This window comes from Schistocerca americana, chromosome 3, assembly GCF_021461395.2.
Source record: "Schistocerca americana isolate TAMUIC-IGC-003095 chromosome 3, iqSchAmer2.1, whole genome shotgun sequence".
Classification (NCBI taxonomy): domain Eukaryota; kingdom Metazoa; phylum Arthropoda; class Insecta; order Orthoptera; family Acrididae; genus Schistocerca; species Schistocerca americana.
In genome coordinates this window covers 239,528,305-239,545,837 of record NC_060121.1, presented here as the reverse complement: position 1 = coordinate 239,545,837, position 17,533 = coordinate 239,528,305, and the positions used below count along the sequence as shown (strand labels likewise).

At 43.7% G+C, this 17,533-nt stretch overlaps 1 protein-coding gene across 1 annotated transcript in view; it reads left to right on the top strand.

The window, feature by feature from the left end:
- Nucleotides 1–2,377, top strand: part of LOC124605362 (protein fem-1 homolog A) — a 61,371-nt gene extending 58,994 nt beyond the window's left edge. Inside the window, exon 5 of the mRNA XM_047136990.1 lies at nt 658–2,377. Coding sequence (XP_046992946.1) covers nt 658–882 — 225 coding nt within the window. The 3' untranslated portion in view covers nt 883–2,377. The remainder of the gene's footprint in view (nt 1–657) is intronic.
- The last annotated feature ends 15,156 nt before the right edge of the window (nt 2,378–17,533 follow it).

The window sequence follows — 17,533 nt, the reverse complement described above, 5'->3', positions numbered from 1 at the left end:
TTAGACCCTCGGTATATTTTGAGAGTGATCGCTCCTCACTGCAGGTGCAACGACCAAGGGTGGCTAGGCTTTATGGAAGGGACTTTTTGGTATGGAACTGGTGGCAGCTATCAGAGTGGGGGTACTGCTGGTGGTTAGTAGGTTTGATATGGACAGAAGTACTGATTTAGCCATCTTTGAGGTGGAGGTCAACATCTAGAAAGGTGCCTTGTTAGGCTGAGTAGGACGAGGTGAAGTGAATGAAGGAGAAGCTGTTAAGATTCTGGTGGAAAGTGGATTGCGTGTCCTCACCCTCGATCCAGTTCGCAAAGGTGTCATCAGTGAATCTGAACCAGGTGAGGGAATTAGGATTCTGGGTGTTTTGGAATGATTCCTCTAGATGGCCCATGAATAGGCTGGCATTGCATAGCGCCATGCGGGTGCCCCTAGCTGTACCCCAGATTTGTTTGTAGATAATGCCTTCAAAGTTTATTTTGTGACAGCCTTTTTGTTGTGCCTATCTGCGACTCAGCATCTCCACTATATGGTGAGTAGCAACTGTGCTTTTCATAATTTCAAATGAATTCTGGGTATAAAATTTAATTGTATGTTCATAATGCGTGATAAGTTTTCTAGCTCTTTGTGTACTATCTAACTACTATAATATTTTATTTGCAGCTTGTACAGCTTCTGTTGGACCATGGAGCACATTTGGACACACCAAATAGAGCTGGTGACTCTCCTGCTGTTTTTGTGGCTGTGAATCCTCTGAACAACGTTCATTTGGTGAACTATATCACATTGCGTTGTATGGCAGCTACAGCTGTTGCAAAGTACAAAATTCCTTACAAAGGACAGATACCAGTCACTCTGGTTGACTTCGTTCGATTTCATGAACCTTGAAATGATTTACGTAGGCATGGTTTACCTAGAAACTTGAAATTTCTCAGATGCAGTGCTTTCACTTAAGAGCAGTTGCTTTGCAGATTGTGTGTGTGTGTGTGTGTGTGTGTGTGTGTGTGTGTGTGTGTGTGTTTTAATTGGATTATGTTAGTGTGGTGCTAATGTCACCTGACTTACAAAGGCTACAAATGGCTAATGGCTCACATTGTGTTTACAATATGACACTGTGCATTAATCTTCATGCTTAGTTTCTAGTTAAAGTAATGGTCTGAGCTTTCAGTTATTGCTGTTAGCAAACAACCTTATTATCAGAAACAAAAGTTGTAAAATTTAGTGTGGTAAGGGTTATTAACCCAAGACTTCTATGTGATATGCCGATTTCAGGTTTCTTTTATTAGGTAGAGTGGTCTGCACAGCTGTTAACATGAGGGTGTCGTAGTATGTAGGTACTGAATCTAAGTGCAGTACATGTGCCATTTGCTCATGACTACCACTCTGTGCACAGTGAAACCACATTCTTCATATTGAATAAGTGTGGTTTTATATACTGTACATATATGCTAGTATTTAGTCACAGGACAGAAACTTATTTAATAAGTTTTTTGAAAGATTGAATCAGAGCTGCAATACTCAATGTAAAGCTGGTAATTTTGAAAAGAACACGAGTGTGAACAGTGTCATTTCTGTTACTTTTGGCTGTCTTGTCAGTGTATCAATTTTCTGGTTTGGAGATTTGGTTACAAACATTTAGCAATTAATTATTATGAAAATATGAATATACATGGTTTTTATTTTTATTTTGTTTGAATGAGGCATTGTTCCTACTCACCATTAATATTTCAGGAACTGGTAAAAATGAAATACATTATGCATGTACCTGAAAAGCTAACTATTTTGTAGAAATTGATGAATGAAATAATTTGTGAATTTCACAAGTTGAATTTTTTAATCTGTCATTCGCTCGTTTACCAGAGTACTGTTGTTTTTACATGTCTACCAATATAGCAGAATGTTAATTTGTTATTCAGTTACATTCTTTCAGAAAATGTTTAATTTTGATCACTGATGAGTTCTAGGTCACATATAAATGTAATAATACAGATAGACAGATAGTGAGAGATTTGCTTTATTTGGAAGCAGTACTTGCCTATATAATATTATATGCTTTTGCATTTTCACTTGTGTGTTAAGTTGTTTAATTTAATTTGATTTAATCTCGAATGATTTATTGTTTGTGGTTAGTTCAGTGATATTATGAGTAACAATGTGATGTTTATGTGTCTACTTGTTTTCTTTTACCGTTTTTTTATCTCGGCCTTTCTTGCCTCCTGTCCATGCCCATGTCTCTGGCATATTTTAGTATAAAGTAGAGGTTTTCACATTAAACATATATTTACTGAGTGGAAACAATAATTAGTGGAGATGTGTATAATTTTTGCATTGTGTTCTCTAGGAATCTGAATTACTGTGCAACATCAATAAATTACACAAAGCAGTTATGGTGTATCCTTAAGCCCTGATGGACCTAGGCAAACAGTATTAGCAATTGAATGTGTTATTTGAAGGCAGAGTAGATATATGCAGCTAGAAACACAAAAGAAATGTAATAATTGAAAAGTTATTTGCAGTAACTGAATACAGCTAATTATTTAGTTTCATTTTTTGTTAAATAGGTTTTTATGTTGTTTTGTTTACTTATTGCTTTTACTACTCCTTTTTATTCCACTACAGACCATTTGTAGTTTGCAATAATCTATCTTAGGCATTAAGAACAGACTGTTTTGTAATAATTATATTTCATGTCACTGCAAACAGTTTTCTGCTCCATTCATAACTGGCAGATATTTTGTGTTGGCACTGAAGCCTTAGAAATAGCCATAATAGTGACTCATTATGGATATGTTAAATGCCTTAAAAATCAGATGCTTCTCAGTGAAATTACTCATTCACCTCAATTGCCTAAAATGAGAAGAAATCAGTGGACAGCACCAACTGCTGTGTCATGTCAGCTGATAGGAATATAAAATATTATCTGTAATTACCAGTGGCATGTATAGGGACCAGAAAAATTCGCATTTTGTGATAAATGCGAAATAGATACAAATTCTGCCTCAAAATGCAAAAACACAATTATTTAATAGACACTATTTCATAGCAAATTGTATCCGTATGAACTATTTTATCAGAGATAGTTTTAAATAGCTTTATTTTCTGCATATAAATATCAAAATCCAATTTTCAGTTACTGGTATTGTACATCATCTGGCGAAGCCCAGTTTGGGAAGATAAAAGTGCATAAGAAGGTGTTTGCAAAGTAAGAAGTGTAAGAGTGCAACAGTGTAATAATGCGCACAGTGATCCGGCACCATGCCAATTCTGGATGATTGAGTGGTCTATTGAAGATACACACTACGTAATGCAACATACTAGTACTCAGCTGTGGCACCTAGCATTTTACAACAACACAAAAATGCATATGTTTGCTTGTTATCCAAAGCTCAAAAGATGGTTATAATGTAGAAACTCAAACATTACTAGAAGTCGGGCCTGAACTACTTCGTTAGCAATTCAGTCCTAACCTCGACAAGCAATTGTGCATAGCCATCCCAGAATGCCTTGCATCATGCATTGCTCGTGGTTTTCTTTCCTTATTTTGAAAAAGTGAAGCAACTAATCCTGGTCTATCACAGATTTCAATTATTACCATTACAACACCAGAAGAGATCAGCGATCTGTGTAACAATGTGTCATTCCTGCTTTAGGCTGCTACCCTGCTAAACGGAGGTGGGGCTTGTTTCCCTGCGCCTCTCCCCTTCTGTCTGGCACAAAATTCTAGTTTGTTTACATTTGTGGCTATCTACCACTATAGCCAATAATGCCCGCACTCTGCGCTGTAGGAACTGGAAAACGAAATCTATAACTTTTTTTGACTGCGGCAAAATCCTTCCCTTACCATAAAAATAGAATTACCGTACATTCAGTTCTACTTCTATGCAAAATACCTTGTCAGTTCAATTTGTAGTGTTGTCAAGAGTGGGTCTCACAGCTATGAATGCCCAGTGGAAGTTGAAGTCAGTAGTCTGCAGATTTTGTAATCATTGAATTAGGCAGGAAAAGACAAGTAATGTCCAGAAACCCCTTAATTTGGTGACACATTCAGTTCACTGGCAGCAAAATGCTGCTGCTCTTCAACAGAACTATCATTCCTCAAAGCTTAAATACTGCCAAATCAAGAAAACAAAGGCCACTTTGGAACAAAAAGGTGTTGAACATTTTTGCAGGAGCAAACAATCTAATCAAAAAGTTCCCACTCGGCACTTTTTTAATAGTAAACTCCAAAGAAATTAGGCTTTATTCCTCTTCACTAACGTAACGAGATAACCTTTCAAATTAGTGCATCTAATCATTTAAAAACACAAAAAATAGATGCAAATTTTGCCACAAATAGATGCAGATTTTGTCAAAAATAGATGCTACATTTTCTGGTCTCTAGGCACGTAAATACAAATCTTTATGCATTGAGCTGTCCTCTTGCCAACCACCTTGCCCTAAAGTGTTACGTATTCTCATCACTTATAAAGAAATTCAGTCAAAATATTTGAATATTGAAATGTGTAACTGACTAGTATGTCCCTTACTTCCTGATCGCTGAGTTTCAGCTTTTGCATCTACATTGTAACTAGAGATGTATATACTCTTTCTAGGAATAATATTACTATGGATGTCTTTTCATCTTGAGGCTCATCAGTATTTGAAACTGATAAGAGTTTGCAAATCATCCTCACTGACCACTAATGAATTTATGCAGATAATCAGTTTTCTGCTGTTTGTGTGACAGTTTCTGGAAAAGCGATAGCAAAACCTTGCCTGGGTGAACATATAATGGAAAAGTTTACTGTTGTATCCATTTCCAACAGCCTACACCGCAAGTATACAGTGGAAATGCATATTATGAATGCATTTTATTAAAAGGAAAATTCAGCTGAGAATAATGTAAACCTACAAAAAGACAAAGTGGCCACTCAGCAAGTGAAATTTGATAGGCACATGTCTATCGGCAGTACTTACCTCTTGAAAACAAGTACTCACCAGCCATTCTCTCCCCTTGCAAGTTTGTTATGAATAAGTGTTGTTGTAATTAGGACTATGTTGCAACAATACAAATTTCAAAGACTTAGTGTTCAAATTTAGCAGACACCCATGAAAAATAACTAGCAAGCTTAAGGTCCCAATTTACCAGATCCAACATCATAAACAGGTCCCATGTGTTATTAGTTCTTAAGACAGAAAGAGGCTTGGGACTTAACACTGGACAATGACTCACAATTTAGCTATGTAGATCTGTATACTGCCATTTTCGGTGCCCATTTTAATAGGTTTACTTATCTTGCGTACTCTATATAACTATGATGTGACCAGTGCAGCAGAGGAGGATAATTAGCAAAGGACGAAACAAGAAGATTAAGCAAAGCTAATCTGATAAAAATACTTAAAATAAGTGAAAGGCAATGGCATTCTTATAGAGGATTGGTGCAAAGTGCACAAAACACATAACAGTAAATGGTTAACACCAACTTTCAAGTTCTTGCTCTTTCTCTGGTAGGAGGACTCTTCCCCCCCCCCCCCCCCCCCCCCCCCCCCCCACACACACACACACACACACACACACACACACACACACACAAAGACAAGACAGTGTGTGAGAGAGAGAGAGAGAGAGATAGAGAAGGGGGCAAAGGAGGAGGTGGTTTCAGTGTCTGTGCGGTTGTTTGTGTGTTAATGTGTATAATCCTACCATAAAAAGAGTAAGAGCTTGAAAGCTAGTGTTATCTGTTTTCAATCCTCCTTACGTAAGTGGTTGTTTTTGCTTATTTTACATATTTTTCCACCCTGTTGAAAATACTAATATGCAGTGAGAATCTGTAAGGGAGCCAGTGTTAAACAACAACTACTTATTAATATATATTTAAGCAGACAGAGAAGTACAAAGAGTGAAGTGATGGTATGCAAATCTTCGTGAATCAACAAGGGTGAAACAAAAAGAGCTGGGAAAGTGATTCCGCATAGAGATAACACAAGAATTTTGTTTAGGATCATTCGCAACTGAATATTTACTGTAGTGCTTAAAAGTTTGCTTTCTAAATATTGTTGCATATCAGTAGGCAATGGATACTGATACAAACAGTTAGTGACAAAAATTGTAGTTGTCGGAACCATAGGTTTCTTTGTCTTTTAGACGTGATGGAAGGACTTGGGGAAATAAACTCTTTAAAAAAATGAAATGGGGGGGGGGGATTGTCCCAGGACCTTGCTAAAGGTGGAACAACAGGACACGTCTGGAGGAAAATTGGTATTGAGTTTTCCTATACTTCCCTCCTATCACAGTAAGACTGGTTGCTGTTTAAAAGAAATTTTTCACTCTGAAATGAAGTAAGCAGTATAAGGCTCATTACGACAATGTATCCATGAGGGGTCCCCCCCCCCCCCCCTCCCTCCCGGCTCAAATCCCTTGATGAGAAAACTTGGGTTGGGGGGAGGGGGGGGGAATGCTTGACTAAAGCATCATTCCATATGTTGGAGAACAAATACGTTAATACAGTTCTCAATGTAAAACAAATCATTCAGAGCTGACTTACTGACTGGTAACAGTTTGTCAATTGTAGAGATCCACTGAAAATTGTGAGTAATGTGTCATCTGCAAATATTATCCAAAAATAATATGATGTTACTACAGATTTACAAATTTTCCCTTTTTTGAGGAGCTTTACATTATAGTAAGTTTGTAGTTTGTCTTTGTTGCTTTACTGTAAAACAAATTTAATTGTAAGTTTTGACATGTAATGAAAATCAAGATTAGATTCAATGATCAGCTAGTAGACGGAAAAAAGTGAAAACTGTGCTTGAGATGTGAGTACCACAGGAAATATTTGTTTGCAGTGATTCTTTATAAGTTTTTTTGCCAAGTACAAGTAGTGAAATTTCACTTCTGTCATTGTTATGAAGCCACACAGGCTATAATGCCGTAGAAGTATGGGTAAATGTTCTATGTGTTCAACAATCAGGTAGCAGCCAGTATCTTTTAACTAGAATCTGTGATAATTGTACAAATTAATTAGTGGCTTATAAGGTGAAAGTTTCTAATAGTTTCGTATTGTCATCATTATTCTCTACACCACTGAAATTTTTAGCTGACTTAGTTACCTGCTGTTTAATATCTGTAAATGTTACATCACTGTATGTCTCTGTAACATAAACAAAATTCAGCATATAGTTGTACTTAAATAAAGCATTTTGGTTTTACCTTTTCTTAATACTTTGTAATAAATAATATTAATACGGACCTTGAATGAAAAGTACATTTTTCAGTGAAAACTGACTGGTATTGAACAAAGATTTCAGTAATCAGTAATGATACTAAGTGTTCCTGCAGGAAGGGTTTAAATGTTTTTTCTTTAAATAAAATGTTTATGATTTTCAGAACAAATAAGTTTTTAAGGGGGTAAGAAAGATGAAATATACACGGTGATTCAAAAAGAATACCACAACTTTAGGAATTTAAAACTCTGCAACGACAAAAGGCAGAGCTAAGCACTATCTGTCAGCGAATTAAGGGAGCTATAAAGTTTCATTTAGTTGTACATTTGTTCACTTGAGGCGCTGTTGACTAGGCGTCAGCGTCAGTTGATGCTAAGATGGCGACCGCTCAACAGAAAGCTTTTTGTGTTATTGAGTACGGCAGAAGTGAATCGACGACAGTTGTTCAGCGTGCATTTCGAACGAAGTATGGTGTTAAACCTCCTGGTAGGTGGTGTATTAAACATTGGTATAAACAGTTTACAGAGAATGGGTGTTTGTGCAAAGGGAAAAGTTCTGGACGGCCGAGAACGAGTGATGAAAATGTAGCACGCATCCAGCAAGCATTTGTTCGCAGCCCAGGAAAATCGACTCGCAGAGCTAGCAGAGAGCGGCAAATTCCACAATCAACTGTATGGAGAGTCCTACGAAAAAGGTTAGTTATGAAACCTTATCGTCAACTACCCGAGGCGATGGATCGGCCGCCAGGCAGCCCGTGACAGAGCACTTCATCACTGGCCTCCAAGAAGCCCTGATCTTACCCCCCTGCGATTTTTTCTTATGGGGGTATGTTAAGGATATGGTGTTTCGGCCACCTCTCCCAGCCACCATTGATTATTTGAAACGAGAAATAACAGCAGCTATCCAAACTGTTACGCCTGATATGCTACAGAGAGTGTGGAACGAGTTGGAGTATCGGGTTGATATTGCTTGAGTGTCTGGAGGGGGCCATATTGAACATCTCTGAACTTGTTTTTGAGTGAAAAAAACCTTTTTAAATACTCTTTGTAATGATGTATAACAGAAGGTTATATTATGTTTCTTTCATTAAATACACATTTTTAAAGTTGTGGTATTCTTTTTGAATCACCCTGTATTTCAACTCACAGTAGTTAAAATATATATCCCCCTTGTTAATAAAGCTTCATTTCCTCACGAAGTATATTATTATGAATTTACTATTGTCTGGCGTGTTTTAATATTGCTTTGTTTGAACATGAAGTGTAAAATACATTCAGTAGCACTACTTTTTCTTGAATAATGAGGTGCAGATTATAAAATTACTAGTGAACCCGGCAGTGCTTCGCATTTGCTAAATACTTACGGGAATTTGATATACAACATAAACTCCATACCCCCTTCTCTATGCCCATCTCCTCCTCCTCCCTCCCTCTCTCTCTCTCCCTCCCCCCCTCTCTCTCCCTCTCTCTCTCTTTCCCCCCCCCCTCTCTCCCTCTCCCCCCTCCCCCCTCTCTTCCTCCCCCCTCCCCCCTCTGCCGTCTTACCCCTCTTTCTTACCTTGAGCCTTGTTTATTGTTGTTGCAAACAAAACCTTGAAGTCATGTAAAATGGATAAGTTAATCACATGGGATCATTTGGTATATGACCTCTTCTGCTGCTGGATCTTTGAGGATAGTAGTGTCAGTGACAGAATTTCACATAGTTTCAATCTGTGAATGGTTAGGATTACAAAGTTGTGGATGATTCAGATCCTATAGTAGTATTCAAATCATAATCCAGAAACACAGCTTTCCTTTTTTGTGTAAAACCAAAGGCGAGGAAGAAAACAAAAATGACAGTGTTGTGTATACAAATTTTGTCCAAAACTGTATGTACAAGGAGAGAGAATATATATGCAAGAAACAATTTGCCTAATCAGTTACATGCCGTCCTATCGTAGTTTAAACTGAGTGTGAGGAAAAAATAAAAACTGTGCATGTTCGCAACACAGCACAAAAGATTTCTTTCCTGCAGTGAGTATGAAAAAATTTATAGCCTATGTGTGTCTGAATGTTTTGTTGTGTATCATGTAAAAATCTGAAGTAAACTGGTTAAGAATTTTGAGATTTCCCCTGTCTATTCAAAATATATACATCCTATATCCATCCAAATGTTCATTAGAGTACTGTGTTAAAACTGGATGTAAATTGGTAAAGATATATATATGAGAAGAGAGAGAGAGGGGGGGGGGGGGGGGCTATGTTCTTCCAGATGTTGATTAGAGAACTATGTAAACATATGAAGTAAATCGATCAAGAACTTTTTGAGATTTCTGGTATTGAGGTAAATTGGTCAAGAACTATTAGAGATTTTTGGTAACAACTTTCCTATTTTATATATTACATATATAGGATGAGTATGTAAGAGGGAGCATCCCTTTTATTTCATGAACAATACCAGATATTGAAACGAGGTTTTCAGCAAATGAAGTTAAACTAAGAGGCACATACTTTGGTATGTAATAGTGTCTTAACTCTTGCACCAATCAAGATATTGAAGTTAGTATGATTTTTTAAAAAGTAGAATGATATACTTTTTTTAATGGCAACCAAAAGTGTTTGAAAAGAAGTGTGCAGTGATATAATACATGTTAATTTTGAGGGTGAAACTCTTCGCAAAAGAATCCAAGAAATATTGTATTCTAAAACTGACAGGAAAGTCAGCCAGAGTCTACTATTGATATGTAAACACGCCCGTGCCAGGCTACATCCAGTTTCTTCCACTGTTTGTGTCTGCACTGCAGAACTAGCAGAAATTGTGTCATCTATTGGCAGGTCATTTGTGCTCCAGCATTGCTTGCATGCGGACATGTACATCTGCATCTATGAGCAGAAGTTAGACTTGCTATTTTTAACGGCAAATGTTAAATAAATGCTTTCATAATAATTCGGCGGTGCCCGGAAATCTAACCGCATTGTAGCTGTCCATTGCCTCAGGCACTTTTCATGAATGATTAGGTCACTAGTGTGAACAGGCAGCTTCCGCATCAACCAGAGTACGAGGATGAAGACTGCAGCTGACAGAGTACATGTAGAAGCTGTTCTGGCTACGACACTTGTTCACCCGCATGGTGGCACAAGATCTGTTGACAAGGAATGTCTGGCAATGTAAGCCTGTTGTGCAGCATATAATGATAGTGTCTGGCATGAGAGCTCTGCTCGACATTTTTTACATTGCAATAGGCGACCACCCCCTGCGGGTTCGGGGGTTAGAATAGGCCCGTGGTATTCCTGCCTGTCGTAAGAGGCGACTAAAAGGAGTCTCACATGTTTCGGCCTTCTGTGATGGTCCCCTCTCGGGTTTGACCTCCATCTTTCTAAATTATTCCGAAGAGCGAGCCAATTGGGGAAGGGCGCCTTACATGGTGCACTGTATCCGTCGTGCAATTAGACCTTTAGCCGTCTTTCTCGTCGTTGCAATGGTGTCCCGCTCGTTTTCGATCTCTTGGGCGATTACCACACTGCACTCTGCAGTGTTTCTTTTAACTGCGACGACGACCTTGGCCAGTTTTGCACCTAAGATCCAGCACGGTAGCCAGTCCGTTGTGGTGGGGCCGCCATGTACCCTTTTGGTTGTAGCCCCCTGACAACACAGGGATCGCTCTACTGATGCCTGCGCCGTTAACTCCCCACGTATGCCAAGGAGTAGATGCCCATCGCCCTGGGGCATCGGGACTCCCGGCAATGGCCATCCTGCCAGGTGGCCTTTGCTGTGGCTGGGTGGCGCCCGTGGGGAGGGCCCTTGGTCGGAGTAGGTGGCATCAGGGCGGATGACCCGCAATGAAGCGTGGTACATCATCTCTCGCTGGCGGCCAGCCGTCAGCAGTCTCTAAGCGTTCGAGAGCCCATTTTAAAGGTAACGTTTATGACCCCAAATCGTTCCCCTCACTGGCCACACCATGGGAGGAACGACAGGCATTGCGTGACAGTGAGACGTATTCGCCCAGATATCTTGTCTGTACCAGAGCTGATGGGGAATCTTTTCTATCCGTGAAGCCTCAGTTCTTTGTGGAGCATCTAGAGGACAAGTTCGGTGAGGTGGAGGGCTTGTCCAAGATGCGGTCTGGATCGGTGTTGATAAAAACGGCATCCTCTGCCCAGTCACGGAGGTTGCTCAATTGTGACAAGTTGGGGGATGTTTCCGTTAGCACCACACCGCATAAGAGTCTGAACATGGTCCAGGGTATTATATTCCACCGGGATCTTCTTCTGCAGTCTGACGATGAATTACGCGCCAACCTCGAACGACGAGGTGTTCACTTCGTCCGGCGCGTCCATCGGGGTCCGAGGGATAATCAGGTCGCCACCGGTGCCTTCATCTTGGCCTTTGAGGGTGATGTCTTACCCGAAAAGGTTAAGGTGATGGTTTACCGTTGTGATGTGAAACCATATATCCCTCCTCCGATGCGGTGTTTTAAATGCTGGAAGTTCGGGCACATGTCATCTCGCTGTACTTCCAGCATCACGTGTCGGGATTGCGGACGTCCTTCGCATCCCGATACTCCATGTGCCCCGCCTCCTATCTGTGTTAACTGCGGAGAACACCATTCCCCCTGCTCGCCGGACTGTAGGATATTGCAGAAAGAACGGAAGATAATGGAATATAAGACCTTGGACCGGCTGACCTACCCCGAGGCTAGACGGAAATATGAGAGGCTCCATCCTGTGGCAATGCCGTCAACTTACGCCGCTGCTGCAACGACGGTTCTCCCGTCATCCCGAATCGGCTCTAAGATCGGTCAGCATCCACCGGCCCCCTTGCTTGTGGGGGGCACTTCACACCCTGTTGCTCCTGCTCCATCTTCTCCAGGAGCAACACCCTCCCAACCTTCGGGGACATCAGCTCCCCCTTCCCAGCCGGAGAAGCGTAAGACTTCTTCGGCTGCTCTCGCCAGGAAGGGATCCCTTGGGGACCTCCCTTCGCAAGTTCCGACCAGTGGAAAAGCGGACGCCCGCAAGTGGTTGAAGCAACCGCCAGTCCCTGGTCGTCGGGCCTCGCGGTCGTCATCTGTCCCTGAGACTGACCCAGTTAAGCCCATGCAGCCTGAACCGCCGAAGGCACAGCGTGACAAGCAGAAAAAGAAGAAAGTCCCCAAGACCAACGGTATTGCGGTGGCACCGATCCCACCGCTTTCTACAAGCTCTGCCTCTGAGGACGAGGTGGAGATTCTGGCGTCCGCTGAGGACCTCGCTCTTGCCGGTCCCGCGGACGCAATGGATGGCATTTGCACGGATGCTCCATCGGAGGCAACAGGTGACCCAGTGGCATAATCTGCCTTCCCAGTCCCGTCACGCCTTTCCCAGCCATGGACAACACCATCCTCCAGTGGAACTGCAGCGGTTTCTTCCACCATCTAGCTGAGCTCCGCCAACTTATCAGCCTTCACCCTTTCTTCTGCATTACTCTCCAGGAAACTTGGTTTCCAGCAATGCGAACCCCCGCCCTCCGTGGCTATCGGGGTTATTATAAGAACCGAGCAGCTTATGAAAGGGTGTCTGGTGGCGTCTGCATATATGTCCTTCACACTCTGCACAGCGAGTCTGTCCCTCTCCAGACGCCTTTAGAGGCTGTCGCTGTACGCGTGTGGACGCCACAGGCTGTTACCGTCTGCAGTCTTTACATTCCACCGGATGGTGATGTCTCGCAGCATGTCCTGGCTGCACTGGTCGCCCAATTGCCGCCACCTTTCTTGCTATTGGGCGACTTCAACGCTCATAACCCTCTGTGGGGTGGGTCAGTGGCAACAGGTCGAGGCGCCATCGTTGAGCATTTATTGTCGCAGCTCGATCTCTCGCTGTTAAATGATGGTGCCTTCACACACTTCAGTGTGGCGCATGGCACCTACTCCGCCATTGACCTTTCAATCTGTAGCCATAGCCTCTTACCGTCTGTCCAATGGAGTGTGCATGACGACCTGTGTGGTAGTGACCATTTTCCGATCATTTTAACACTACCACAGCGCCACTCTTCTGGGCGTCCTTGCAGGTGGGCAATGAATAAGGCTGACTGGGACTTGTTTTCTTCCATTGCCGCTATTGAGCCTCTCTCTAATGATGGCATTGATGTGGTGGTTCAATCGGTCACCACGGGCATCATTAATGCCGCCGAATCTTCCATTCCCAGTTCTTCTGGGTCCCCTCGGCGGCGGACTGTGCCTTGGTGGTCGCCTGAGATCGCTGAAGCGATTAAAGATCGCCGGCGGGCGCTCCAGCGTCACAAGCGACACCCCTCCCTCGACCACCTTATCGCCTTCAAACGGCTGCGTGTGCGGGCCCACCTCCTTATCCGCCAAGGCAAGAAGGAGTGCTGGGAGCGGTATGTGTCCACAATTGGCCTCCATGTCACTCCATCGCAGGTCTGGGCCAAGATTCGACGCGTCTACGGCTATCGGCCACCTGCCAGCGTCCCTGCGCTCTCACTGAATGGAGCAGTTTGTACTGACTCCGACGTCATTGCCAATCGCTTAGCAGAGCATTTTGCTGTGAGTTCCGCTTCTGCGAATTACCCCCAGGCCTTCCGCTCCATTAAAGAGCAGATGGAACGCCGGAGCCTTTCGTTTCGCACCCACCATCCAGAATCGTACAATGCTCCATTTAGTGAGTGGGAATTTCGCAGTGCCCTCGCTGCTTGCCCTGATACCGCTCCTGGGCCAGATGGCATCCACTGTCAGATGCTGAAGCACCTTTCAGTGGACTGCCAGCGGCGCCTTCTCGATCTTTACAACCGTCTTTGGGTCGAGGGGGAGTTTCCGTCGCAATGGCGGGAAGGCATTGTCATCCCCGTTTTGAAACCTGGAAAGAACCCTCTGGAGGTGGACAGCTACCGTCCCATTAGCCTCACCAACGTTCTTTGCAAGTTGCTTGAACGGATGGTGAGCCGGCGCTTGAATTGGGTACTGGAGTCTCGGGGCCTTCTGGCTCCATCTCAGGGTGGGTTCCGTAAAGGCCGCTCCGCCGCCGACAATCTGGTGAGCCTGGAGTCGGCCATCCGTACTGCCTTTTCCCGCCGTCAGCACCTGGTCACTGTCTTTTTCGACATGCGGAAGGCGTACGATACGACGTGGCGTCATCACATTCTTTCTATGCTTCATGAATGGGGTCTTCGGGGTCCTCTGCCGATTTTTATCCGCAATTTTCTGTCGCGTCGTACCTTCCGCGTGCAAGTCGCGGCCTCGTATAGTTCCTCCCACGTCCAGGAGAACGGTGTGCCACAGGGTTCCGTTTTAAGTGTCTGTCTGTTTTTAATAGCCATTAACGGTCTTGCTGCGGCCGTGGGAAACTCTGTCTCCGCTTCCCTGTATGCTGACGACTTCTGCCTTTATTACAGCTCTCCCGGCATTGCAGCTGTTGAACGTCAGCTACAGGGCGCTATCCGTAGGGCGCAGTCTTGGGCTGTAGCGCATGGGTTTCAGTTTTCGGCAGCCAAGACCTGCGTTATGCATTTCTGCCGGCGACGTACTGTCCACCCGGAGCCGCAGCTTTCTCTTAACGGCGAACTTCTTTCGGTGGTGGTGTCACACAGGTTTTTGGGGGTGGTTTTCGATGCCCGATTGACTTGGCTGCCTCATATCCGGCAGCTCAAACAGACGTGTTGGCGGCATCTCAATGCACTGCGATGTTTGAGCCACACCCGCTGGGGAGCCGACCGCTCTACCCTGTTACGGCTCTACCAGGCGTTAATCCAGTCCCGTCTGGATTATGGGTGCCTGGCATATGGCTCAGCATCCCCGTCTGCGTTGCGGGTGCTGGACCCAATTCTCCACAGCGGGATACGCCTTGCCACTGGTGCTTTCCGCACCAGCCCTGTGGACAGCTTACTCGTGGAGGCAGGTGTCCCTCCACTGCGGTTCCGACGCCAACGTTTGCTAGCCGCTTATGCTACCCATGTTCTAAGCTCGCCCGGGCATCCTAACTATCGTCTCCTGTTCCCGCCGTCAGTCGTCCATCTGCCGGAACGTCGGCCCCGGTCGGGTTGTCCGATCGCCATACGCGTCAAGGAGCTTCTCTGCGGGCTTGGGTTTTTCCCTGTTCCGCCTCCTTTCCTGGCGCCTCTGCGTACACCCCCGTGGTGTGTTCCTCGCCCTTGCCTTCGGCTCGACTTGGCACAGGGCTCGAAGGACTCGGTCCCTCCAGAGGCCTTCCGCCGCCGCTTTTATTCCATCCTGGCCACGTATCAGGGCTCTGGCATTGTTTTCACCGACGGCTCGATGGTTGCTGGTCGAGTCGGTTATGCGCTCACTCTAGGGGACCATTCCGAACAACATTCCTTGCCGGCTGGCTGCAGCGTTTACACTGCTGAGCTGGTCGCCATCTTTCGAGCCCTAGAGTATATCCACTCCTGCTCAGGTGAGTCCTTCGTCATCTGTAGCGATTCCCTGAGCAGTTTGCGAGCACTTGACCAGTGTTTTCCTCGTTCCCGTCTGGTGATGGCTATCCATGAGTCCCTCCATACTCTTGCTCGTTGCGGTCGCTCTGCGGTCTTCGTGTGGACCCCAGGCCATGTTGGGATCCCCGGCAACGAGAATGTTGACCGGCTGGCGAAAGAGGCGACTAGTGCACCATCTCTGGACGTTGGCCTCCCGGAGACAGATTTGCGAGCGTTCCTACGCCGCAACATTCTGGACCTTTGGGACACAGAATGGCGCGCCCTGCCTTCACGCAACAAACTTCGGGCCATCAAGGGGGCTACCGGTGTGTGGCGCTCCTCCTTGCGGGTCTCTCGCAAGGAGTCTGTTGTCCTCTGCCGGCTGCGCATTGGGCACACTCGGCTTACGCACGGCCACTTATTGCGCCGTGAGGACGCGCCTCTATGTCGCTGCGGCTCCGTTTTATCCGTGGTTCATGTTTTATTGGAGTGTCCGTTTTTAGCTGCGCTCAGGCAGTCGTTCGCACTGCCTGACTCACTCCCTGCCCTTTTAACAGATGACTCGGCTATGGCTGACTTAGTTTTACGTTTTATTCGGGCAGGGGGTTTTTATTCTTTAATCTGAGTGTTTCTGTTTTTATCTTATTGTTTTGTGTTGATTCTGGCCTTTGGCCTCCGGTTTTAAACTGATTTTTTAATGTGTTTCAAGTGGTTGGCTTTTCCTTTTTTATTTCTCTGGTCGGCCAACCACCGTCACACTCTGTGTGCTTTTAGTTCGTTTTGTCTGGTCTTTGTCTCAGTTTCTCTTGTTCCGTGTCGTCTGTGCTCTATTCTGTTACTCGTATTTTATTCTCTGTGGGTGTTTTTTTAGTACTTGGACAAAGGGACCGATGACCGTAGCAGTCTGGTCCCTTTAATCCCCCAAACCAACCAACCAATAGGCGACCTTGGCTTTACTGTTTTAGTACATTTCTCAAATTATCTTGTAAAAAGTTTCAACCCCAATGTTTACAAGCACTATGTCATTGTAATTGTCTTTCCAGGAGCTGTTGAATGCAATTAAAAGTATATAGTTACATTAAAAGACCACACTGGTTTCAGTATCTCGGTTGATTCCACACTTAACAACATTACCCATACAAAAGACAGTATGCCGCTGAGCATACTATCAATTGTGTAAAACTTTGTTTCAATATCTGAAATCATTTGCAAAATAGAAAGTGTGTTTTGTCTTATGTAACTTGCCCTGTATACTTACATATTATATACAGGGTGATTATAATTAAAGTTAAACTTTCAAACCACTGTAGAAATAACACCGCTGGTCGTAATAATGTCAAATTGCAACGAAATATTATCAGGGATATAATTAAAGTTAAACTTTCAAACCACTGTAGGAATAACACCGCTGGTCATAATAATGTCAAATTGCAACGGAATGTTATCAGGGAAGGGGAAAACATATGGAAGAAGAAAAATAAATAGTTACAAACTGTAGCAATAGATGGCGCTGTAAGCATCATAATTTAATAGTGGTCTACAAATGACAACTGAATCATACAACAATGCTTAAGGTGTACGTTTGACATTAAACAAACTGTACTACTCGGTGTGCATGGCTGTGCAGGTGTGATTCTGTTAGTTACATAAGCCCATCCACCATGGCCAAAAACCGTATAAAAAGCATCACTCACATTGGTTTTTAATTGTCCTGAGGCCAAAAACATTTTTAATTGTCCTGAGGCCAAAAACTGCATAAAAAGCATCAATCAAAATCAAATCGGATTATTAATTTCCATGTGATTGACACAAAACATGTTCAATATGCAATAAGTTGAAATCGAGAAAGAACATGTTCCACAACTGATTGAAGTGTTTCTGGAGTCATGTTCAGTGTGTGCTGAGCAGTGCATGCCTTCAATGCAGCTACGTT